We start from the raw sequence: 25,984 nt of genomic DNA on the forward strand, positions 1-25,984 counted from the left end.
AAAACGTATAGACTGAACCCAGCTGAGTTCTGGGCAAAATGCAAAACCAAATGACCATGGAATCACAGAATGGATTGGAAAGGATCTTGCAGATCACCTATTTCTAACCCCCCTGACCAAGTCAGGAACACCACTAGACTAGTTTCTCAGGTCCTCATCCAACCTTGCCTTGAACACTTCCAGGGCTGAAGCATCCCTAACTTCTGGACAACCTGTTCCAGTGCCCCACTACCCTTATAGAAAATAATTTCTTCCTAACATGTAATGTTAAGTCTCCCCTCATTCAGTTCAAAACAACTTCCCCTTGTCCTACCACTATCTGCCTGTGTAAAGTCATTCCCTCTATTTTATAAACCCCCTTTAAATACCAAAAGGCTGCAGTGAGGTCTGGCTCAGAGCCTTCTCTTCTGAGCAACCTCAGTCTCTCGGCCTGCTCTCACAGGAGAGATGCTCTAGACCTCTGATCACCTTTGTGGCCTTCTCTGGACCAAATGTTAGCTGCATATAATCCTAACTATCATTTTTCTTCACAGAAATTACTGGCAGAGAGGCTGTGTGTACCGCCAGAACTGACCCTGGAGTTAAGCCAGCTTGCAGAAATATCATAACCATGTGAGCCATCAAAGAGCTAATGCTTGACTTGGTTTTAGTAGTTCTGTCTCAAAATATTTGGAACAACACTGATTTTCATTTTATGAACAGCTTCAAAATACCCACTCTGTGATGGTGGTCTTTTCCCTTCTGCACTTACTAGTATGCCATAAGCCACAGAGAACTTCTTTCCAAAATACTTCTGTATATAAAGGGCCCAGTAAGTATTTGCTTACCTATTTAGAACTGTATATTCCTGCCTAGAAAGAACAAGTGCCTTACATATAATTCTTGTCACGAAAAATCTTGAAATAAATCAGTTCATAAAAAGAGCAGCTTGAAATCTAATTTTAAAAACATAGGACTGTTTTGCATTAGATCTATGTTTAATGCTTGTAACATTATGATCCTTCTTTCTGAGTTTAAGTGACTCACTTCTCTGTTTTCATATATTCAACAAATACATTAAAAAAAGAAAAATAGCTAACAACACAAGGATAACTGCAAAAGTGCCTGCATGTGAAGTAGTCTCAAAACATCCAAAGCAATCAGACAAAACCATACTGATCTCAAAATAAACTTACTCATTTATCATTTATTGTACTCATTCATAACAATAGCCACAAAATAATACAAATCCTGTTTCAGCTTCATCATACTGCCAAGTTCTAGTCTTAAATCCAAGTGAGAAACATGACTGGGCTTGAAAGAAGAGTGGTGTTTTCAAACTTAAGCCATACAAAGTGTGAAGTGTTATTATATTTTTCAGACATGATGCAAAGAGCTAACAAGAAACTGGGCTAATGGGAAATACCTATCCCATATAAGTGTAAAACAGTGTCTTAAAACACTTAAAAAACATATCTTTTCTACATCAGAAACTCACTAAGAACTCACTAAAAAATTCAACATCTCTACAAACAAGGCCAAAGAACTCAAAGTTGGATTACTGCAATTCAGCATTTCTCACCTTGGATATCAAACCAATAAGATTCCAGATGGCACAAAAATGGGACTGCCTGACTCCTGCAAGGTTTAGGCTGGTATTACAAAATCAAAGAATAAATTAGTTTGGAAAACAACTCCACAATCATCGAGTCCAATCTAAGCATTCTGGTGTGCTGTATCCATTGGCTTCTGGTTTGCTCCTGCCAGCCAGTAGTCTTGGCCCTGATCTTCAAAGAAATTAATGGGCTAAGCCACTGTTAGCAGTGAAGACTGCATTTTGATTTATGAACAGCTAAGAAAAACAGTGCAGTCCAAAATAGAAGTCACCAAATCTACATGCAGTGCATCCTTAGTTAGTGGTGGCAAATCACAAAGCAAACTTATTTTCCAGGAGGCAGAATAAAACCCATCTCTTGTCACATTTAGAAAGGGCTGCAAAGTTTTGTAACTGGATAAAAATTCCTCACTAACAGATCAAACAATCTCCATCCTAACTGCTTACTCAAGAGCAGTGGCCCACAGGTACATCATTCCCTATGCACCAAGGAAGTTTATTTTCCCTGGACCTTCAATTTGAGGTTGATGAATGGCTATGGTAATATTTTAATGATGTTGAGTGCAATTTTATGTTTGTCTAAAAGAGTGAGTTCACACTGCACACTTTCCCTCTAGAGGAAGACAATGATGACAGGACAACAAGAGACTAATACAATGTAGTGACATAGACTTAATTTTTTAAAGAAAATATGCTAGAACTTTTATAAAATAGAGGGAGAGTGACTTTACACAGGCAGATAGTGGTAGGACAAGGGGAAGTTGTTTTGAATTGAATGAGGGGAGACTTAACATTACATGTCAGGAAGAAATTATTTTCTGTAAGGGTAGTGGGGCACTGGAACAGGTTGTCCAGAAGTTGTGGGTGCCTCAGCCCTGGAAGTGTTCAAGGCAAGGTTGGATGAGGACCTGAGAACCTGGTCTAGTGGTGTTCCTGACTTGGTCAGGGGGGTTAGAAATAGGTGATCTGCAAGATCCTTTCCAATCCAATCCATTCTGTGATTCTATGGTCATTTGATTTTGTGAAGAGAGCTGTGTGAAATCCTAGAATGCACTTATCAGTAAAAAGCCTTGCTCCTACAACTGTGGATTGAATATTGCTTGTTTGGTGTGATAACATTAGGAGAGAAAGAAAAAAGGGGATAAAAAAAGAGTAATTTTTGACTGCATAGAAAGGACAAATGGATCAATTTGTCTGGCATTTGTCATTCACCCAACTTCAGCTGGGACAATACAGAGCTGCTTTACCAGCCAATATGACTGCTTCTCTTTGCACATTTATCCATGAGACTACGTAATTGTCCAGCCCCAGGAGCTAAACTGTTCAGCAAGGCCTTGCATGCTTCCTTATACTCTGAATACTATGTTTAACTGAAAAGAGAACATTCTAATACAAATTTAGGAGAATCACTCTAGGTGACAGGGCAAAGAGTTTAAAAAATCTTGTATCCTCAAACAACAATGTAATCAAGTGAACAATTTGCAACCACTAACTTCAGTGTTTTTCTTGTAAGAACATTCAAATTCTACTGTCTCTCTAACAACATGACAATTTGCTATCAACAAGACTTCATGCTTAACATTAAACTTGGCTCTTGGAATCTCTACCAGAATTTCACCTCTCAGCCTGACTACCCAGTAGACCAGATTCTTCCTAGGCTAATAACTTCACTTCAGCTAAATCAGGTGAAAAATGAAAAGAATAATGTTGTTTGCAGTGTCTCTTAAACCACAGAGTCTGCAAGTCATGTGCCTGCTAACAACATCCTGGGCTGCCTGCCCATTACAACTTCATCAAGTAGAATAGAACAATAGCAAAGTCTGCATGCCTGGCCACGTTCTTCCCACAATCTCTGTCACATCCCAGGAAAAGAAGTGCCATATTTCAGCCCAGGCCTCTGGCTTTGCTCTCAGTCCCACTGCACTGCATGTGCTGCAGCAGCAGTCATCCTGGGCGAGTGGTGCAGTCACTGGCCTTCCGCTATGTCTGCAAAAATAGGTTAACCTCATCTCCAGAGTCTTGACTACAAAAATCTTTAAGTATCAGCATGAAATATAGATTCAGCTCATCATTGCTCATTTTCTGCCCCAGGAAAAATAAAGTACCCTTTACAACAAAGAAGGAAAAAATGAAGATTAAAAAATTTTAGTAATACATTTTCCACAATAATTTCAGCCTGGAAAACCCCATTTTTAAGTTACGATTCAAAACATACTTCCAATACCCACTATGACAAACCAAATGTGTATGGAGAGTCTTGAAAATAACAGAAATTATAATAACAAATCCATGCTAGTATGAATTTCTGTTTAACAACTGCTCAGTGCTTACAAATACATGTCCTACAGTTGCCAGGGTATTAGTGATGGACAGATGCTCCAGCCAGGATATTCCCAGCAGGCAGTGCTGCAGCCACAGCATCTATGTTGGCATTTCTGATTTCACAAATAAGAGGGTCAACTCCCTCAGGATTAGAGAAAAAAAACCAGGTAAAATGGCAGAAATTACAACAAATAAACCGACAGGCAAAACTCTCATCTCAAATAACATGAGACTCCTATCTTCACACACAGAAATAAGCTTCAGAAAAAAAAAAAAAAAAGGAAGTGGCTAATGGCTTCAAATTGAAAGGAGGTAGGTTTAGATGGGACAGAAGGAAGAAATTATTGACTGTGGGGGTGGCAAAGCACTAGAATAGGTTACTCAGAGAAGCTGGGAATTTCCTATCCCTGGAAGTGTTCAAGGCCAGGCTTGAACATGGATGGGGATTTGAGCCACCTTATCTAGTGAAAGGTGTCCCTGCCCATGGCAGGGGGTTGGAAATAGATGATCTTTAAGGTCCCTTCCAATCCAATGCATTCTGTGATTGAAACTGCCAGTGCTGTCATCGAGTACAGTCCAAATAGCCCAAATAACACTCAGATGCTTCATAACCAGCAAAAGACAATTCTGACTGTTAGAAAAACCAAACAAGTGGAAGTTTCCAGTTACCCTTGAGCCATTCAAAAGAAATCTTTGTCTATCAATAGGACCTCATTAATTTGGCACAATATACATATCTTGTATATTTGGCTTTGTTTTTTTTTTTTTTTTGTTAAACAACAGACAGCTGAAATGCATTAGATTTCATTTACATCAAATACTATAGCAACAATATGATGGACAAGAGCAAACACTACCTTTTGTTTTGGAATAGGAACACAATATTTCAACTGTTTGGGGCTGATGTGACCATTGCTGAAGCCCAACAGGAGGACTGCTATAGATATATATACATGGGTACAATTCAAAGCCAACACTGCTGCTGTTCAACAGAGAAGCAAATATAAAAAAATCCTGCCTTCATCAGATTAGACTTCAGCTAAGAAGCATGATTCTTCTTTCAGAAAAAGCTCACAGAAGAATGAGAAAAGCTGAAAAAAGCAAAATAATCCAGCAGCAGCATTACTGCAACTTTGCAGTGCTCCTGCACTTAACACCATTCTCTGGGCAAATCTCTTAGGCACCAACACCATCATGACAGTGACAGTTCCCTTATAATGGGGAAGAGTTGCTCAGTTCTGTTCACTGTGCTTCAAAGCAAAGTAACACACACTGGAGGAACATTACCATAAATGTTATCATCACAGCTATAAGCAACTTGTCTGCAGTGGCTCCCTAACCCTTACAACCCCAATTATGCAAATAAAAGGACCATAATCTGTGCAACACTTATCTGTCCTTGAACACAAACTACAGCACTGACTTTTGAGAGATGCCAAAGCTCCAGATAGAGTAATTTTTCTTCAATCATCCTAAATTATGCTGCTCTCAGTTTTCACTACTGGAATCTGCTCAATGCTGCATCTCAAAATTTCAGGATGAGCTGCAACAGCAAATTTTGCTCATACTTCAATATATTTTCAATGTTTTAACAATCCTACCATGATTATTGTGTAGAGAGTTGTATTGTGGGAATGTTATATCATTATATATTCATTCCCAAAACATCATATAGTGGGAGTAATACAACCTTTAAAGATGTATTACTTTAAAGTAATGGACTACCTTTAACTTATAATAAACAAAAAATTTTTTGGCCATCATCAGGCCACATTAAAATGACATCTATTGTTTTGATTTGACTTTTATCTTACAGAGTCAAAATTTTTCAGCCATTAAAAATTAAAAGATATGTACAGCTTTGTTTTTCAGCCCTTACGGGAAAGACTATTGACTCTAACAATTCAAGCAAGGATAACAAGGAAGAAAAAAAAGGCAACCAATGAACCAAAAACTTAAAAAAACAAGTAAATCAGCAGTAGGATAAGCACATGATAAACACAAATCTATCCTTCCCTACTTTTGATTAAAAAAAAAAATCCTCTAATAAGTTTCTTTAACTGATTTTAAAAAATATTACTTGAAAGGGAGACTGGGAAAGTTAAGAGCATGTACTGTTGATTGATCACAGAAGACACATAAGATTTTCTTGCTTACATGTAATCCTTGTTTTAAATCAAATATCACAAGAATAGTTTTTTCATTAACTTCTTTTACAAGTGGTAAACTCCTCATGCAAATATTAGCTCCCACCTGGGAGAGCTGCATGCTTACACATTCACTTTCTCCAAGTGGATACTTAAAAAAATGTCCTGAGCTTCAGACTGCATTAAAAGCACATCATAGACACATGATGCTCTGTCTGAGATACAAAAGACCTACTGGATACCTTCTGTATCATCTGTTAGCTGACATATTGTTGAAGAGAAAAAAAAATCATGCTTTTCACTTGTAAGAAACACAGAAAAATCGTTCTAAGGAGACATTTAAGCCAGTACTCACTGCTATCCGCAGTATGGAAGCTTTCACGGAGGTCCATTTGTCCTGTCTGCGATCTATGACAAGAATAAATCCAATTCCAGCATCTCGTAAACTAAGTTTGGAGGAGGAAAGAAGAAAACAGGAACGTTTAGTTAAAAATACAAATGTAACTCCTGGTTCCCTCGCACAGAAAAGCAGTCAAAAAACAGAGAAAAAAAAAAAAGTAGTTTGACCCTTTTGTGCAGAATTTTCTTCATATAAATAAATAAAGATACACTATACACTATTGCAAAGATGCAGTAGTTCCACAGTGTTTCACAGAGTTTCAAAATTTATTCAAGTAATGATTTCTTCTTTTTCACAAAAGGTATTATTTACATTTATTGCACAGGGATTATTTCAGAAGAAAGTGAGACTGATAGATTCTCCACTGTTTGGCACTGATATAATCCCTTCCTCATGATGGTGTCAGTATAATTTCAGGATCAAAATAAAGTTGTTTTCCCTTCACATCTGCTTTTAACCTTCTGTTTGAATTGTCTTCCTTCTCACTGGTACTTAAAACTCCTTAAAACCACAGATCCTTCTGATCATTCCATGATACTGCTCCACGTATCTGAAATTCTCATATGCCTCCAGGTTGTCAACTTCTTCCTAGATGCATTTTCACATTCAGGAAACAAAGAAACCTTACAGCATTTATACCCAGCAAACCATAGATGAGAACGAGCTCAGAGGCACTTCTCTGGAATGGAAACATCTGTGAGAGAGATTCGGCTCAAATCCTGCTGTACGGGTGACCTTTCTCTTGCCTGTGCTCAGCTGCATGTGCTGCTGAGCCCCGACCAAGGGATGTGTGCTCCTGTTTTGTAATTCCCCATCCAAGCCAATTGTGCACTGCCAGCAGCAGCCCTTGCCAGCCAATCGCAATGAAAACGGAATCAGCGAGCAAGTGCAAAGCAGACAGGCTCAGATTTATTGTTTTCTCATACATTTGCTCCTTTTTCAGTATATGTGCTGTGTTTTTACATCTGATGATTTATTGCAAGGCCTGCTGTGGCACTGTGTGACCTGTAGAAATACTGTGCATCAATTAGTTATGGTAATATCTTAAAAGAAAAAATAAAAATCAACACAATAGAATGTCAGGATTCTTTATTCAAGATTGCTGAATCATGGAAACACCAGCTTTTCTTTATAAGATTATGTCAATAGAATAACGATAAGAGGATATTCATTAGGGTGAAGAACACAGGTACCCAGATGTGTCATCTTAAGCTACTCTTCAAAATTACAGATTTAAACAGGAGTCACAGTTTGTTCCTTTCTTTTACAAAATGCAGTATCTCCCAAATTTACAGACATGCCTTTTAGTGAGAAACATGAATGATCAATAGAAATGCAGAGGAACCCCTACTTTCTTTCAGAAGCAGCTAAGCAACCCTTTCAGCACAGCAGAATGTTAGAAGCCATCCTCACTGCCCACATTCAGTGCACGTTACTTAACTCTTGCCTCTGGGTTAGGACAACACTGATAAACAACATCTGAGCACTTGCCTTGTGAGCCTGACAACCCTTGCAGACAAACAGGGCTTTATATTAGTAACATGCTTCCCACTACAGTAAATTTCCATGATTTACTAAAGTTTCCCCTTTTCTATTTCTTTATTTAAAGGGCAAAAGAAGGAGAGAGGTCCAGACTGATTTTAGCCTTCTTCTGTTCCCCATTTAAAGGTCTCACAATTTTAACCTTTAGTTACTGAGCAAAATAAAATTATAATAGCAACCATGTGCCACAATAACCAGATGGCAAAACGAACTCCTTGGGTACACAGCCTTAATGTGGATCAATGGAGTAAAAAAGGTGCTATAGCTGTTCCCACAGAAGTCAGTGTGGATTTTGGAGTGTGTTAAGACTCATAAAGAGTCTATTTTCTCTGCTCAGTAGAAGTTCCCAGGAGCCCTGAAATCCCTCCTTAGTTCCTTAGAGGAACCATAATCTCAAAATACCAATATGCAACATTTGTATAACAGTTCAAGAAAATACTGATATTTCAGTGCAATAATAATAAAATTAAAGTCTCTGAAAAAGCATCAATAGGATTTCTCTCTAGGAACACATGAAAATACAGGCTCATCTGGGATCCCAGAAATTATCTACAGGGCAGCTCCACACAGATAATCACATGCCTCAACACCTGACAATAAGCAGAACTTAATATCATTATCCTAGAAAAATAAAAAGACAAGGCTTACTTAAGTGGAAGAATTAACAAAGAAAAGTACATCTCTAAGATAGCCCAAAAGATGTCTTCAGCCAACCTTCTTTTTCCACTGGATCAAATAGAAGGATCATCTATGTTGTGTGCTTGCATGAATCAGCAAGCTCATAAAAAGCATAAAAAGCCAGGATTCCCCACTGCTGCCTAGAAGAGACCCGGTGGCAAAGTCTTGAGTATCTGACTTCAGACTGTTAACACTCCATTAATATACACCAGTGGGAAAAAAAAATGCCATGTTCCAAATCAATCAGGGTGGGAAAAGTATTTGTTATCTTGACAACAGTGCCTTGTTGCAAAGGCCTGGCTCTGGAGTCTGGGATCCAGCTCCAGCAAGTCACAGGCAGGAAGCAACAAACCAAACTAAGACATTGTGTACAACAAAGTTGAGAACATTACAAAGAGAACAAAGTCATGTATTCAAGAAAAGTAAATATTGAAAACAGGTCTGTTTGCCAATGTACCCTTGCTCTACTGACCTCTCCTTGCTGCCAGACACGCACCTGCATATGGGGTTGCAAGACACTTTGCAATACCCTCCTCCTTTCTAGGGCATAGAGTGAACAGTGCTTTGGAAACAAGCACATACTCAATTTTCCTTTGGCTCCTGATTTAACTGTGAATGCCAGCTGTCCTTCTTTCCCTCAGCCATATTTATTACATTTTATCCTGATACTGGTTTTCCCCTACCCCTCCATGTGCTTGAGAGGAATGCATTTTGTTTTGTTCTCAGTGTCTCAGCAGAAGCATGCTCTGATGAGCACAGCTCATCAAAAGCCCATCAAGCTTTTTTCCCTGCCTTGGTCCAGCTGCACTGTACTCATCAGCTTAGTTCACATCATCTTCTCATGCCTCCACATCCCTCTCCAATAAACTTGTCTCCACCACCGACATTTGTCTCTCCCATTCATCACTCCTTGTCCAAAGAGCAGTTCAAAAAGTTTTTGTTTTTTTGTTTGCTTGTTTTTAATTTTAGACTATCAGGATGAATGACATCAGTTCTCACCCCTTCCTGAATATCACATTCCCTTCATCCTACAACTGTATGCTATGTCCCACTCCATCTCCCAGTGAGTTCCCAGGGGGGACACTTCCCTCAGCTGTGGTCCTGCCTGTGGAGTCCAGCAGTTTGTCTGCACTGCCTGCTGGTCAAGAGGTGGCACTCACATCCCATGCCACAGCCTTCCTGCTCTCAGCCCTGGTAGCAGACGTGGCTCTAGAGCAGCTCATCCTGGAACCAGAGAGGCTTCTGCTCAGCCCCAGGATGCAGCAGGACACTTTTGGCAACAGGAATAGTTACTTAGCATCTGTGGCCTAGGATTTAGGCAGATTTTTCTCAAGGTACTTTCTTGACATAAAAGCCGTCATTCTTCTGAGTGTCAAGCCTGAGTCCTTGAACAAAGGAAGTAGACACTTGAGCTTCTTAAACATTTTTCTCAATGTTTGAAGAGCATGGTGGATTTGTTCCCTGGCATCTTAGGAACCACTCAGCTATTTTGGCTGAACTTTACACTATAAAATTAGGTGGCACCTCACAAATGGAAAGAAAATTTGGCAGAGCTGTAAATAACTAGAAATAAACCCTTAAAGTGAGAAATATTAGAAAACCTTAGCAGAAGCACCTGTCTACTCAGGCTTATTTACATTTCCCATATGAACTTTTTTGTCTTTAATGTATTAACTTGTATCCGGTGTACTTTCTGAAACATAATTTATATAAACTCCTAATTCAAATTTAGTATTTCCTTCCTTTGTTTCTATCCTAATACATGCACAAAAAAAAAAAAAAAAAAACCACAGATCAAAACAAAATTCCCAAAACACCATGGGATAAGCACTGTTCTTTGTTTATTCACAAGAACAAAGAACAGAACATTTTTAGAAAGGCAGGGAACCATCCCTGCTTCTGCAGGAAATGTGTCCAGCAAACTCACAAAGGCCAGGTTAGAAAGGTAGAAAGTGGAGGAAGAAGAGCAGGGCCACAGAGGACAGGAGAAAATGCAGGAGAGAGTAGACTTTCTGCTCCGGCCCCTCCCCCTGTCTCGGGGAGCCAGTGTAAAACCTTTAGGAGGAGGTGTAAGTGATGCTGAAATACCTGCCCAACAAGCAGCCACTTTTGCATGCAGAGCAGGAACCGAATTTTCCACTTAGTGACTCCTCACTTTAGATTATGGGGACATCTCCTCTTTGTCTTGTTTGCAAGACTTATTAGCTCATGCACTTGGGGGAAAGGGTGGGAAAGCTTATAGTGCATAGGACTGTGGAAAGAAACTTCCCTCCAGGGTATGTGGAAGCAATGACATAAACATCCTCTGAAAGATCCTCGCATTTCTCCAAGGTATGGGTGGTGACAACTGCTACACAAATAATTTCCTATTGCTTTTACACTGCTGTATGAAAGCAGTGAGTATACATTGAACTCTGCTACAAATGAAACAAAGCAAATCTTCAGGCTCATCCCAGAGACTTGAAAGTATCAAACCTGCACATTTGAAATTCTGTACAGCATTTTAGGTTACATAAGTCCACTTATTTAAAACTGAATTTCAGTCTTACAGCTTTATTATTGAACAGTTGGCCTACATGACAGTCAGGACTGTTCCCTGCCTCAACTACCTCAGCATACAAATGGAATAGAAATTCTTGCTCTCAAGGGCTGAACAGCTATTTCCATAGTAGGACTTCAATAACATTTCATGGAGAATTACTGCATTGAGCAGAGCACCAAGGCAATGTCTGCAGCAGTCTTTATCATAAGCAGAACTCTTAGGACAGGGTACCACCCTATCCTAAATCTTCCTCACCCTCAGCACAGTGACATGCACACACCATTTCAAAAGATGTGGGGCACCTCACAAATCCTGATCTATTTTGGCATACAGCTGTAAACCTATGTAAGAAGGACTTGCATTGGCTCACCCACTCATCATTGGTCACTTAGCTTAGGAACAGGCCATTGGAAATCAGACACTTAATGAGCACGGCTGCTCATTTCCCAAGAGAAACTTTGCATTCTACACTTGCAGAGACAAGACACTTCAAACTGACTGAATCTGAGCCACCTCAAAGACTACTTCTCCATCTCTCCTGTTGCTGACAGGAATGATTTCTTGGGGGGTGAAGGGGAGACAAGAATTCTTTCTTAATCATCAGTGTTTCACACACTAAAAAAATGAAACCACGAATGCCCCAGCAATTAATGGAAGCAGAGAAGTGCCACCTCCTTAGTGGCCTTTATAAGTGCTAGGAGACAGTAAAATAATATAGTGAAGAATGTGGTATTAATGGCATTAACAAATCAAGATAAAAATCTCCAGTACAGCAACTAGGAAAAAAAAATAAACCAGCTAAGCCCTGTGGTGACATTTCACTGTAGCAGTTTTGTGCTGGTTTGCCAGCAAGGAAAAGGGCAGTAACAATTCATCTGGCTGCACATCTCCTCTCCTCCTGCCCCTTATGTAGGGTAACCCACACGACTTCAATCATTAGCTACATCCTAGAGGATGCAGTGTTTCCTAGAGCAGAAGAATTTAATGGGTTATGAACTTGACACACACACAAAAAAAAAAAAAAAAAAAAAAAAAAAAAAAAAAAGGAATATTCAGCTGTAACATTATACAAAATGTAGCACCCAGCCACTAAACCACAATCAGACTTAGAGCAGTTTCATTTTCTTACAATTCTTGATTGCTTGTTATTGTAAAATTTGCTTTGTTTCAAAACTGGCCAATTCATCCACTTTGTTCCAAAAGAAATCCACCTGCTGGGTATTTTTTAAAAAGGCACAAAAATATAATGTTTGGCATGTATCCCTAATTTTAAAATATTTTAAAGCTGGTTAATAATTTTAAAATGTCTTGTACTCATTTGGTCTTTAAATATTTTTATCTTATGACAGCTTCTTTCTCACAATCCAAAGTAAAACTAAACTTAGGGATTAATCTGTTAGGGATTTAACATTTTAAACCAACATCTCTAAGGAAAAGAAAGCAGACTTGTGCTTTTTTGAGTAAATGATGAAAATAGGTTGATATACATCATAGTCCTCAAAGCTCCAGTTTGAAAGCCTCAGAAATTGCAGGCTTTTATAGCCCAAAGTACCCAGTCTCACTGCAGAAGGTTCCTGATTAAAACAATTTAGAGATAGAAGAAACTGAAAAAGAACTAGAAACCAGACACAGGAGCTCTTACATTGAACATCCTCCTTTCAACTGCAAAGCCTGTACGTTTCAACACTGTATCTAAGCTGCATGTTGCTTTGTAATGCTGCTGCTATTCCACATCTGAAGTTTTCTAGAAACCTGCACTTAAATTAGTACTTCAAAGCATTTAACTGAATAGCCTGGCAAATAAAAGAATTTATAATCCTTTAGAATGTGTTACAAATGTAACATTTTATAACATTACATAATGTTACAAATTAAATTCCAAACTTGCAATTTATAATTTTTGATACTCATTAAATTATGTCGTATGTAATCACAAAGCAATTACAGCCCTAAGACAAGTTGGAAGTATTCTGAAAGCTAGACAGTAAAATCTTCCCTTTAACTACACTTGCTCTAAATTAACAAATTTTAGAATTATATTTTCAATTTTTCCAACAGAAAATTTGAGACTTTCATTGTAATTGAGATACAAGTGGCAAAGAAACCATCTGCCAAGAAAATAAATAGAATGAAAATGTATTTCAAAAAGATGGCTGCATATACAGCTGCATGTTGCTGTTATGGCATTCAGTCCATTAGACAGAAAATAGCAATTTGGTGCCAAGTTCTGCCACAGATGTAGGACTAACTGAGGTCAAGTATACTGAACAAATCTGAAGACAGAATTATCTCCAACAAAGGCAGCATTTATGAACACCCTGATGAAGCTCTTGGGCTACCTAGTAGACCTGAGCCCCTAAAGCAAACTGGCATGACATTTTGGCTCCCACTCAAGCACTGGGCCTGACATCTTGTGGTGATACTGATTTGTGACATCTCAGTTGAGATTCTTATAAGAATCACCTTTAGCTGAGGTGTATAACTAGTCCATAAGTAATCAGTTCTTATTCCAGCAATATTTATGAGGTAAAACAGAAATTACAGGTGCACTTTATGGTACATGGCACTGCATATGGGGCAAAAATAGGAATGTAATGATTAACACCTTCATACATTAATTCTATCATTTCAGACAGAAGTAATATAGTTTTGGCTTTAGTTTTTATAAACTCTATCTCTTAGCTGAAAACACTGAAGAAGTCAGCTAGTGCAGAAGTGCTGGATGGACATGTCCACCTCTTCTGTATCATTGAAAAATCATCCAAAGCAGACCCAAGGAACAGGCTCACCTCAAACTTCCTGAGGTGCTGAATTTAAAACTGGTGCCTGGTGCTGTGGAAGTCTCTGCACTGCATCTTTCTCTCCATACCCTCATCTCTGGAGTCAGAGAAAAAGTTTGCCATTTACTCCTTACTGTGTTTAACCAGTGAGCAATCTGTACTGTGCTTCAACACAAAGGAAGGCTCTTGATGTAGAAAAGTTTGTTCTATTTGATTACTGAGCCCTGTCATAGTCAGCTCAATGAACTGTGACTGTGAAAGGCAAAACCTACTCAGCTCAAACTAAGGCTGGACACTGTTTATTAAGAAATACAGAATAGAGAAGGAATTTCAGCAGAAGAAATTTAAAATAAAACAGCCAGAAGAGCTGTTATACAAGTGCAGCCTCTAGTGGTCTGTCCAAAATCACTGAATGCCAAGTAAAAATTACTATCTTTTATGCTCTTGGCACCAACATCTGCATTTCACCCAACACAGCTGATGCTGTGGCACTCCACAGCAGCAGCACAACCTACAAAAAGAAGGTACCATTTCTTTTTGATGCTTATGCTCCAAATCTGATTTTGGAAATAAAAACCTTTTCCCCTCCCTCCACCCCCCAAAAAACAACATGCATACTATTGTACAATCTAATTCTATACTGAAATTCTGTTAATAGATATATTTTTAAATGCACATTAAAAAACCCAAAGCATTTACACCATCTCTTTATTCTGGTTTTGATAGTTACTGCCTTCCCTTCACAGAAACAGATGAAGCTGCACAGGAAATTAAGAAAATCTGAACTGTGTTGGCGCTGAACCTGTTAAAGCTTCATCATCAGACAAGGTTCAGATAAGAAATTTGATGTATTTCCCTGCATCAACTATACACCTTTTTTTTCCTTATTTCTTCACATTCTAGCTAACCCTCCCTAAATCATATCCAGTGTACCACTGATGAAAACCTTCTCTCTGTCCTCTCCTATTATGCTTACTTTTGGTCTCAGCTGTTATTAGTTCATGCCCCAGGCATTTCTAAAAATACACTGTATTGCAATTTTCTCAGGACTTGGGAGCCATCAGATAACCAAAATGCATTTTAGGATCCCTCAGCAAGTGGGAAAAGAAGAATTTAGATTAATGTTGGGTTGTGAGGTGGCATAAATAAAAACCATCATAGGCAAGTGGTTAAAATTTACTCATGAAGCAGAAGAGATGAGCAGAATCATACAGACACCATGAAAATACATGCCTTTTGCCACTTATAAGCATAGGCAAGAATAAGTACACATGATGCTATGTCAGTGACAGGAGATCTTAAAAGCCAGATAAAGAGGAGAAAAAATAATGAGAACAACTTCAAAGAGCTTTGTCTAAGGGGCTATTAACAATTCAAAACTTCACAATGACTGTAGGTCAGACAGCCACAAGCAGTTACCTGTAGCCCAATGCCTGTTCTGAAAATTCCTCAGTCACGACAGGACTCAGAACAGCAGCTCACAGGACTGTGACAACAGCAGCTCACTGCACTGCCAGCAGAACAAGAACCCACAAGGAAGATGGGGCACTACCAGAGACGTCCTGGCAACAAGGCAAATGCCAGCTCACTGACCAACAGGAGAGCTGCTATCTAGCCTTGGTCCCAAAAGCAGCCAGAAGTCTTTATCCTGCACAGAATTAGGTCTCTTGAAATTGCAAGATACAAATCCCAACATATTTACATGAGGGAATTCTGTCTCAAGCACTGCTTGTGTTCCTCAGCCAAATGGACAGCACTGGTACACACCTTATTTATTTTAAAATATTTATGCCAATTTATGCAACATCCAAGTCATACTTCTTTTATCTCCCCACTCAGATTTAGTGATATGGACATCAGTATCTTCCTTGATTGGTCCCTATATCTGCTCTTTATCTCCTGTGCTCCTTTAGGTCCTCAAATCAGCCTCTTTTCCATTTTTAGCAATTCCTCCTTAACCATGACTGATTGGAAGACAGTAATGTTGGCTATATCCTATCATAGATGCTGACCTTCTTTCTGCTCCAAAAAGCTTATGCTGTTGGGGGGGAAGCTGAGGGAATGTAGACAGGATTAAAAATAACAACTAAAGTGTCCAGGCATCATCATCTGCCTGGGCCTGGACATCTGCTTGTACCACATGCACTCACCGCCTCTCCATGGTACCCATCAGCTTTTTTAAGATAACTGCATAGATTCATAGAATTACTTGGGTTGAAATGGACCTTAAAAATCATCTAGTTCTGCCTGCCCAGAACTTCACAAGCTTTATCTCACCAAGGAACTAAAATCAGACAGACCTTAATGTATTTTTGCAGGTAAAAGAAAAAATAATTTAACAACTTGTTGCTTAATAAAGCCTCTTTTAGTGTATGAAATTGAAGTACAATAGCAGTTTCTAAGGAAGAGTTATAATTTTGTAAATGGAAAACTCAGTGTGATTTCTTCAGGTCATGCAGAGCTGCTTTCAGGACTGTTTGAAGAAAGACAACAACTTTGAGGACTCATTTAGACTTAACTACAGATGGCTGAAGTAGGTCACGTTATCCTGGAGGGACAATTAAGGATAAATAGGTCAATAAAGGCAAAAGGGCTCTATGTCTGTTTAAGCTCAAGTAAATTGAGCAACAGAAAGCCTGTGTGACCCTCATTTTAGAACTATTAAGTCCAACTCCCTAAAACATTTTTACACTATTCAGAATTGCAATATTGGAACTATACATATTTCCAGGACTCTGCAACAACCACTAATGCTACAGCACAAAGTATTGGAACAACCTTACAGGGAATGCTGCACAATTTACTTTAGAACTGCGCCATTACACTTAAATAGGATGTTAAATTCTCTGAATTTAATACTGGACTAATAAAAAAACCTGTGTGACAGTCCAGAATCTTAGTAATTAACTTTCACAATTTTACAGTGCTTAATTTACTTTGTCTTATTAGCAGACTAAATTTACCACCGGATGGTGTATGTCATACATACTACCCAAATCCTCTAAACCCCAAAGGTGTAAATGGGATTTAAAGACTGGAAAGGCTTTACCTGTACAGGGCTGGGCTTTAAAACAAGTTTAAGGCACTTATAAGGTGGACATTGAAACAAGCGTAAATATTTTTAAACCCAGTAAAAATTCAGAATCTAAGAAACAGTTTGAGCTTTGACCTTAATCTTGTGTGGGTATGTATCTGACACAAAACCTTTGGACTGCCACTTTAAGATAGAAGGCTCTTACTTCAAACCTAAGACCCTACGTTCTCTGTCTGCAACATATGGTATTTACAACTGTTTGGCAGCTGTGCTCTGAGAAAGGAAGGGTACACACAGCGTGACAGATTTTGCTGGAAGTCCTGGGATATTCTCACTGACAAATTTGAGGGACTGCCAAGGTAACAGCAGGGTACAGGTTCCATATCTTCAGCCTGGATTGTAATCTAACAAAGAGGAGAGCAGGGAAATTAAGCACAGCTGACAGAAATAAACTCTGAAGCTGCAAAGCTGTTGCTCAGCACGTCAGTATGAACTGTCAGGGCAGATGGTTTTTGGCACTTTTTTCCTGTTATGTGGTGATGTTCATCCCTGGCACTCCATAAAACAAAATTACTTAACTCTTAGCTAGTGGTGGGCTGCCCATTCAGTTTGCAGATGAATGAGCAAACAGAGGTAGTTACCCTCTGACACTGGCATTTCACAGGGTCTGCTGGACTTTGATGGACTCACAGGCTCAAAACACAGCTTTACCCCCACACTGCTGCCTCTGCTTTCAGAGCCCAGTGGTGGGTCTATGCCAAGGAGACTGGCCAGGCCCAAGCAGGATGAGCCCTGAGCTCTCCCATGTCCCTGACACAGAGGTTTGCTAGCTCCAGCAACAGCCATGCCATGCTGCTGCACGTCCCTCTGGTCCCTACCTAGATCTGCCTCATCATGCTTTGCTGTGCCACACAGATCCGAGCCCATTGAAAGGCTCAGCGCACACGTATCTCCTTCTGTTTTCCAGTGTTATCCCAAACAATGGGAAGCTGGTATAGTGAACAAGGAGGAGTCTGCCAGAAGCTTGGCAAACCCCGCTGCTGAGCTTTTCAAGTGTCGGACATCAACGCTTTCGGACATCGTCTCGTTCTGTTCCATTTCTTGGACAGGACGGCTCCCTAATTTCCTACACCAGAGAGAACAAAAAACAACAGGATTTTTAGAAAGCTACATGGTGTTCAAGCATTTGTAAACCTTCAGGAATCTCAAAGAAAGGGACTCTCTTCCAGCCAGGAAACTGATGGACACCTTTCAAAACAGGAAACTGCTGAACTTGCCAAGTTAACCTGAGTTATGCTCAAGACCGTGCAGTAGGATAGAATGGCATTGCAAAGAGAAGCTGTGCAAGGCTCTGTCAGAATACAATCAAAAAAGGCCCATGGCTCATACTTAAACAGCAGCATGGGACTCAAACAGACCATCAAAAACCATTCTGAATTTTTTAATCTACACTACTTATTTCTCCTGAAAGGGATTTTGTGTTTAAGACACAGCTTTATGTTTTTAAAATATTAGTTTTCCAGCCTCTTGTGACCACAAAAATTTTAGCTTGCTTTCTTTGTTTAAAGATGAGCTTATATGAGCAGGAAAGAAAAGCATTAAAACTATACTCTTTTGCTCTCATAAACAGCATATTGTTTTCTAATTGCAGTAGAAACTGCTAATTAACCAGAAGCAAAACCATATGTTGAAGAGTACTGTGTAGTTAATTTTTTTTTAACTACTGCAATTATGTATTAATTTCTTTTGGAGCAAGTTCTCATGCCACTACCCATATTTGGTAAATTCATATTCCAACAATGTGTACACACTTAAGCTAATAAAATACATTTCAAGAAACAGCTGTGATGAGGAGAAATTAAACATGAATAACACCTGCCTTCAAGGTACAGTGCAAATCTTAGCGGTCAACAGAAAAATATAAAAACCCAAACTTTCAGAACAGAGAACTCTGAATGTCCTGAAATTCAATATTCTTCCTTCAGCCTCAGTACATGTAGGATGTAAAAGGTGCATTGCACAGCTGCTTCTCCCACTATGCAGTAAGAATGATGGTGTTTGGGGTAGCTCAGCTTTTACTCAGCTAAGAGAGAAGACAACCTTGATCTGCAGGGCCTTTTTTTTCTACCAACCTCAGCAGTCACCCCCAAAGGATTCCCAGAGTGAAGTAACAGGAAATTCTCGGCAAAGGAGAATCTGACCAACTACATGGACATTATAGAATCCCAAAATATCCCAAAAGAATGCAAGACATGGCTAACCTCTATTGAAATACAGTTGAATTTAAAGTTGTCACCTCTTACAGACACTTTATCTAGAGATATTACTGTATTCTACAATTCCATTGATAAGAACTATTAATTCATGTGGATCAATAGTTACATGTTAACTATTTGTACCAATTCAGCATTTCAGTTAAATTAATCTACCTAGAAAGTACAGCCTTATGTACTGCCAAGGATTCTCCTACTTGGATAGCCTATTCACTTTTCTAAGACAATTCTCACCTTTTATTAAAAATTTATCTCATATTTCAATAATAATATTAATAAAAAAATTATTTGCTAAAAGGAAAAATCTGCTTCAGAAGCATTACACAGATACCTTACAACATATATTTCAACAGCAAAACAGAAGTTATAAAAGCATTAGCTTCAATCTTCCACTGTCTATTGTAGTCATCCTTAATCCATTGTTTTTTCCTGACAAAGCAGCAATCTTTCTGTACATGTGGTCCATGACTGTTGTCACACATTATGTCAACAATCTATACTGAATATTTTGAGATTACTACAAACCATGCTAGACATCATATTTTATCCAATCATCTATGGAACAAAAATTTACCTTGCAAGATTAACAACACCCACCTGAAGAATACGGTTCAGCTTTCTGCTTAATGTTATACAGTTGCACCAAGGTTAACTGAGTATCTTTAAACTGAGATGAGGTATTCCCTTTCCACTGTGTCCTTTCCTAACATCCTCACATATCAGGCATTTACACATCTAAGCACATGCTAATAGTTCTACTATTTACACTATTTCACTCCATGATCATCTAAACTGATAGCATGCAACTTTTAATAGTTCTATTCCTAAATGAAACGTACCTCACAAGGTATTTTTTGTTTCATGATTAAAGTTTCCTGTGAAAAAGACAAGAGAAAGTTCACACAGAAAAAACTTGTGAAACCCAGTGTTCAGATAATACAGAACAAGGACACAGTAAGAGGTGAAACACTCATGTTTATCTATAAAATTAGAAGGAATAAAAAGGTAGTTTGAGAGGCTTCAGTTTTTCCTCTTTCAACAAACTCCTAAGCTAGCCTTCTTTCACTTGGGAAGAGATCTTAAAAACCTGAAGTCACTGCTAAGATTTATTATACCAGTAAATATACTATTGGGTGAACTCTACTGTAGAGGACAGAAAGATGAGGCTCTTAGTAGCTCCTTACTGTCATCCCCATGAAATACAGTTTCCCTTAACATATGACTCCAGGCAGACAGACAATGTTTGAGTTACTGCTGCCAAGCCCTTGCTGTGATCTTGTACAGGGCCAAGTAGAACAAGTAGTCTTCTGAGGAACTGGGATGGCTCCACGTGTGTCTGTGCTCTTAGAAAAGTCCATTTCCCCTTAGTCTGTCAAACAGCCAAAAGAGAGAGTTACACATCTGATAAACTAAATTACAATAACCTGGGAGAGCGGTCCATGCTTAAGAGCTGTGGGCTGCACTTCCATCCTTTCTGTAAATGTGTACTCTTTACACCTCTTTAACCAACTGACAAAGTAAAAACTAACTGCCTCCACTTCCTTTAAAAGTCACTTCCAAAGCACGTAAAATGGTATCTGAACACTAGGAAATCAGGAAAAATCCTATCTTATGCCACCTTTAAGAGCACTAGAAATAACTCAATTCAAGAAGAACTGCAGCACTGCCCCTCTTAGGGTTATATATGTATCGATACATGCAACATATCAATAACAAAACATCCTTCCCAAGGGGATCTGGGTAGTGTCATTTCTGTAGCTTTTACTCCCAAAAACATGCACAAGGTCTCACAAACACAATTTTACACGATAAGCTTCTGACACTGCTAGTGAAGATATCAGTCAGGAATATCATGAGCCCTTTGAGATTTTATAGATTCTCAGGCACAAAAAGGTGGCACATTTATCAGTATCTTAACAACAGCATTATTTTTACAAGATTTGAAACTGACTGTCATCACTTTAAACCTAGAGAACTGTTATATTCACAATAGTGAATACCTTACTCGTAACATCTAGAAGGCTGGGCTATCTCCTTTGTTTAAAAAGAGCAGTCCTCTCTTTCAAAATACTTACAAATTAAAGAAACAAGAAAATCCTAGAAGAAAAGCAAGACTTAAGGAATGATCCCTTCTGGCTCAATACTCACTGAGTAATTGTTGTCAGAAATACCTTCAGAAAATCTGCTCTGATCAAAGGTGTGCTGGGATGCACTCAGTGCTTCCCCACCATACCAGATGCTGTTTGTTCTGATCAGAATTTCTCACATGAGCCCTGCTCTGTGCAGAAGTTCAGTGGGCCACCATGAAGTGCACCACCAAGGACTTTCAAAAGGAGAAGCAGATGTGAATTTAGAATATAATTATTTGCAGAAACAGTACCCAAGATATGACCATGGGATGCTTAGCACCATGCAGTTTAACCACCACCAGGATAAACAAAACACAACAACTGGCTGTGAGCTTCAGAGTTTCATTCCCTGACAAACTAGGGATTAGAAGCACGACCAGGAGGGGCTGGTTACATCAAGTACAACTTGATGAGGGTGCACTCCATCTCCTATTCCAGATCCTTGCCAAGGACATCAGAGAGCATGGATACATACAGTTCCCTGAGGAAATCTGTGTCCAGATAAAACATCAGCCAACAAACACCTCTCCTTGAGCCAAACAATCCACGCACTTTCTTACCCACTCGGGAGTCCAGCTGCCAAAATGTAACAACTCAAGTGAATAGAAGAGTGCTGAGGGAGACTGAGTTGAAAGTCTTGCTTAGGGTGAGGCAAAAAACATGCACAGCTTTGCTCCATTGATGCATCCAGTATTGTCAAGACAGAAATAGGCTGGTCAAACACTATTACTGTTGTTTAATTCATACTGGCTACTCCTCATCACCTCATTCTTTTATGTGCCCGAAAGCGTATTTTAAGAGGATGCACTCCATAATTTTCTCACAGATCAAAGTAATATTACCTCCAATCTCCAAACCTTTCAAGGATTATAAAGAGCAACCTTACTATGACACTGGACAGTGTCCTCACCAAAGCAGCTCATCCCAAACTAGATTTGGGTCAAGATTTCTCAAGAGATGCTTGATTTTGTCTGTAAGTCATTGCTTGTCATTCTCCTCCTTGAACTCTCTTTTCTGTGCACAGAGGCCTGGGAGACACTGTCAGAGAAGACTGCAGTAAAGAACTCAAGTGTTTCAGCCTCATCTTTACTGGCTGCTACTAATTTGCCCAGTCCATTCAGCACAGGTCCATATTTTCCTTGTTTATTCCTGTACTGCTAAAGCACCGGAAGTGTTTTCGAGCAGTCCGTGATGTCCCTTTTTTCTTGTCCCTCAGCTCCAGGTGCGCTTCGACTTTTCTGAGGCCATCCCAACATATGTGGACAATGTATCTACATTCTTCCTTTGTAGTCTGTCCCTGCTTTCACCTCCGGTATGCTGCCTTTGTATCTCAGCTCAGTCACAAGTTCACTTTCAGACAGTGGGATCAGCCTCCTGCATGTTCCAGGATGTGCCATTCTTGTACTTGAAGAATGATGTCCTTCAAAATTTGGCAGCCTTCTGCAGCAGATTTACTCTTCAGAACTGCCTTCCTTTGTATCCCAGCTACCACCAGTTCCCTGAATAAGTCCAAAATTTGCTCTTTTGAAGTCCAGGGTATGCACTTCATTGTGTTACTTGGCTTCCTCACCTCCATCAAGATTTTGAGCCCACTATTTAATTCATTAACAGACTATCAACAAAAATCATGATATTTATTGGACAGCTCATTGGTAACACTATTGTGCCCTCTAAGAGAGTCAGAATTAATCCTTGGGCCTGCTTCACAACATAGGCAAAGCTCTGGAAGTCTGCAGACACGACACATTCAGCCAAGCCAGGGAAACTGCTCAAGTGGTGAGGACAAACCTCTGTATGCAGATACAGAGTGTTCCCTCCCTGAGTAATATTCTGAGTAACACCCAGGGATTAGTATGCTCTGCAAAAATTATACATGTGCTCAATTAAAACTCTGAATATTGCATTCTAAGATACAGTGAAGACGATGTCCATCATGGAACTTATATCCATACATACCAGGAAGTAATTTTCTGATGAAATATAAATAGCAGCATGTAATTTATCTAACAACTACCTTAGACAGCTGTCACTAACCAACACTTACTGACACTGCACCATAAACTTATTTTTGCTTTTCTTTAATTAAATACCAAGCCTGGCTTTTACGCCACATGTAAGGGATCAAATGTGTAAAGTCCATTAGCAGATAAAAGGTTTTTTCTTCTAGACAGGTGCTCACCTTGGAATGCTTGTCAGGTAGGTCAGGACATTCTGAAACTCTTTTTCAGGAATCTCACTGAAAGCTGGATAGTCTGGAAAGGTGATAACAGGGCAGCCATTTCCCCCTCTTCCCCCTACAAAAGAAGCAGCAAATGAGTTTACATGCAAGTCTCTTTACCTAGACTGAAATTTCCCAGTAATAAAACAACTGCATGTTTTCTCTCTCAGGGTGTTTTTTTTTTGGTTTTGGTTTTTTTGTTTTTTTTTTTGTTTTTTTTTTTTTGTTTGTTTGTTTGTTTGGTTTTTTTTTCAGGGCTTATGTGTGGACAGTTTATTCTAAACAGTCTCTCTCTTCTTCAATGCTTAGGAAGTTTTATAGAAAGCAATTTGTTACACCCCATTCCCCACATCATATTTATATTTTTTCTGGACAAATGCCTTGGCTCCCGTGAGCAGTTCTGACACCAGATGGCAGTGCATCTTTCTGCCGATAAATGTTGACTGCCTCTAAGTAGAAGCGACTGGAAGAAAGAAAGCACCTTATTTAAAAACAAAAAAGTTAATTCAGAATTAAGTAGGCGAGTCTCTGTCTTGAACAGAACTCAACCCTCTCACCAGTTGGAGCTCATTCATGCAACACCCCTACCCTGCTCAGTGGCTGCTTTGCTTCCAGGCTGATAAAACAGTAGGGGCAGAACATTAAAAGAAATGGGTGAAAGTGTTTCAAATGAGATTTCCAATTCCCTGATTATGTACAGAAGGTAAAGCAGAGTTGAACACCTACACTACAGTAGAGCTGCTGAGCTGGGTGCCATTATATGTATCTTTCCTGGCATTTGCACCACTGGGTTCAATTCACAGACACAATGCTTCCTCATGCACTTCACACACATTCTTACATGCAAAATGTAATCCTTTCTTTTTAAAGGCATTATTAGTGTTTCATGTCTTTAGCAAGTATACATTCATAAAGACAAATAGGACAAGGGGCATGCTGAGCCCTTGCAACTGCATGAAGTTAATTCTTCTGGACTGGCAGGAACTCATTGCTGCAAAGTTATCTTTGCTTCATAGTTCAACAGGAGAAGAAAAATAACAAAAAATTACTGTTATAAAATAAGAAGGATATTTTTTCCAGCCTTGAAATCCAGTAACTGTGCAGAAACCAGCATTAAATTGTATTAACAACACCAGTTATGAAAGCAGCAGTGACTTGTGAAGATTATTATCCACTTCTAGTCCCTTTGCATCTAACCTCACAGGAAAAAGAAGAGAAATATTTGAACTCAGATTCATTTGATAAAAGAAATCACAACTTCCCTCCAAACCACATGTAATTAAAAGAGCTGAAATAGTATATTTATGTTAATTTGTGGTGAATCTGATTTCCATTTACCAGCTTACAGACAGCATGGTACTGTCACTGTGAAGCTCTTGGAATCAAAACACATGAAAAAAATAATGTGCTTGGATGTATTTAAACAACAACAAAATGCAACTATTATGAAAATATCACAAGTTTGCAAATATGACCTTTATGACACATCCAAACATGGCAACACTGAGTCAAGGGAGCCAATTTTAGCTATACAAATATTCACAACACAAATGTAAGTTAAGACCAATTTTGACTCTATTGGTTTTTGTTCAAGCTTCCACAACTAAAGCATTTTTCTCTGTTGTTAAAAGCATGATAATGATTCTTTCTGTTGCTTATGTTCTGCTCTCTCTAGAGTAACTATTTTAAGGCACAATCAACATTATTTGTGGTATCTTCATTGGTTTCTTGTTTTGTTCTACTTAATTTCTATAAATAGGACATATGAAACAAAAGAACAACAATAGACTTGCAGGACATGTCCTAAAAGCAGAAGTCTGGACTAGGATTTTCAGGAAGTTCCCAAACCACCACCGATTGTCAAGGGCAAATAAAGCCATCCTGCCTGGTGACTGCCTATTAATTTTCAGTTTCTAGTACAGTCATCTGTGGTTATCTTGGGTCGAGATGATTCTGCCCTGAGCTCTTAGAATCACTTCTTCACTGATTTTCTGCACTGTTTCCCTGCTGGGCCACTTGAGCACACACACACCTTCAAATGCTCCTCAACTGCTTTTCCTTATCAGAGCCCCACTGTTCAAAAGAGTTCAGGGCAGAGCGACCTGAAATGCTGCACATAAGGGATTCTGTAAATTCCATCTTTAACATTACTGGCTTACAGAAGCTGCTCTCTATATTGCAAATTTATGGGTTGGGTTCAATAATCTAGAAGGTCTCTTCCAACCTAGTGATTCTGTGATTAAACACATGGCCATCAAGGGAAGGCAGATCACTCTGGCCAAAGCAGCTGCTGCTTTAAAATGAGTGTTTGTCAGAGAAATTTAC

The 25,984-nt window shown here is 39.1% G+C and overlaps 1 protein-coding gene across 13 annotated transcripts in view; it reads right to left on the reverse strand.

Annotated features, from left to right (window-relative positions):
* MCF2L (MCF.2 cell line derived transforming sequence like) overlaps window positions 1-25,984 on the reverse strand; it is a 152,654-nt gene that overhangs the window by 32,955 nt on the left and 93,715 nt on the right. For 12 of the 13 annotated variants that reach the window (XR_013339520.1, XM_021545612.3, XM_077781576.1 and 9 more), the window contains 2 exons: window positions 23,621-23,735; window positions 6,419-6,509 (listed from right to left, as the gene is read on the reverse strand). Coding sequence is in view for 11 of the 13 variants with exons in the window: in XM_021545612.3 (XP_021401287.2) it covers window positions 6,419-6,509; window positions 23,621-23,735 (206 nt within the window). In the remaining 2 variants the exon portion in view is untranslated. Of the gene's footprint in view, window positions 1-6,418; window positions 6,510-7,102; window positions 7,120-23,620; window positions 23,736-25,984 lie in introns of those variants that run through there. The other variant, XM_077781575.1, reaches the window with a different exon arrangement.

This window comes from Lonchura striata, chromosome 2, assembly GCF_046129695.1.
Source record: "Lonchura striata isolate bLonStr1 chromosome 2, bLonStr1.mat, whole genome shotgun sequence".
Lineage (NCBI taxonomy): Eukaryota > Metazoa > Chordata > Aves > Passeriformes > Estrildidae > Lonchura > Lonchura striata.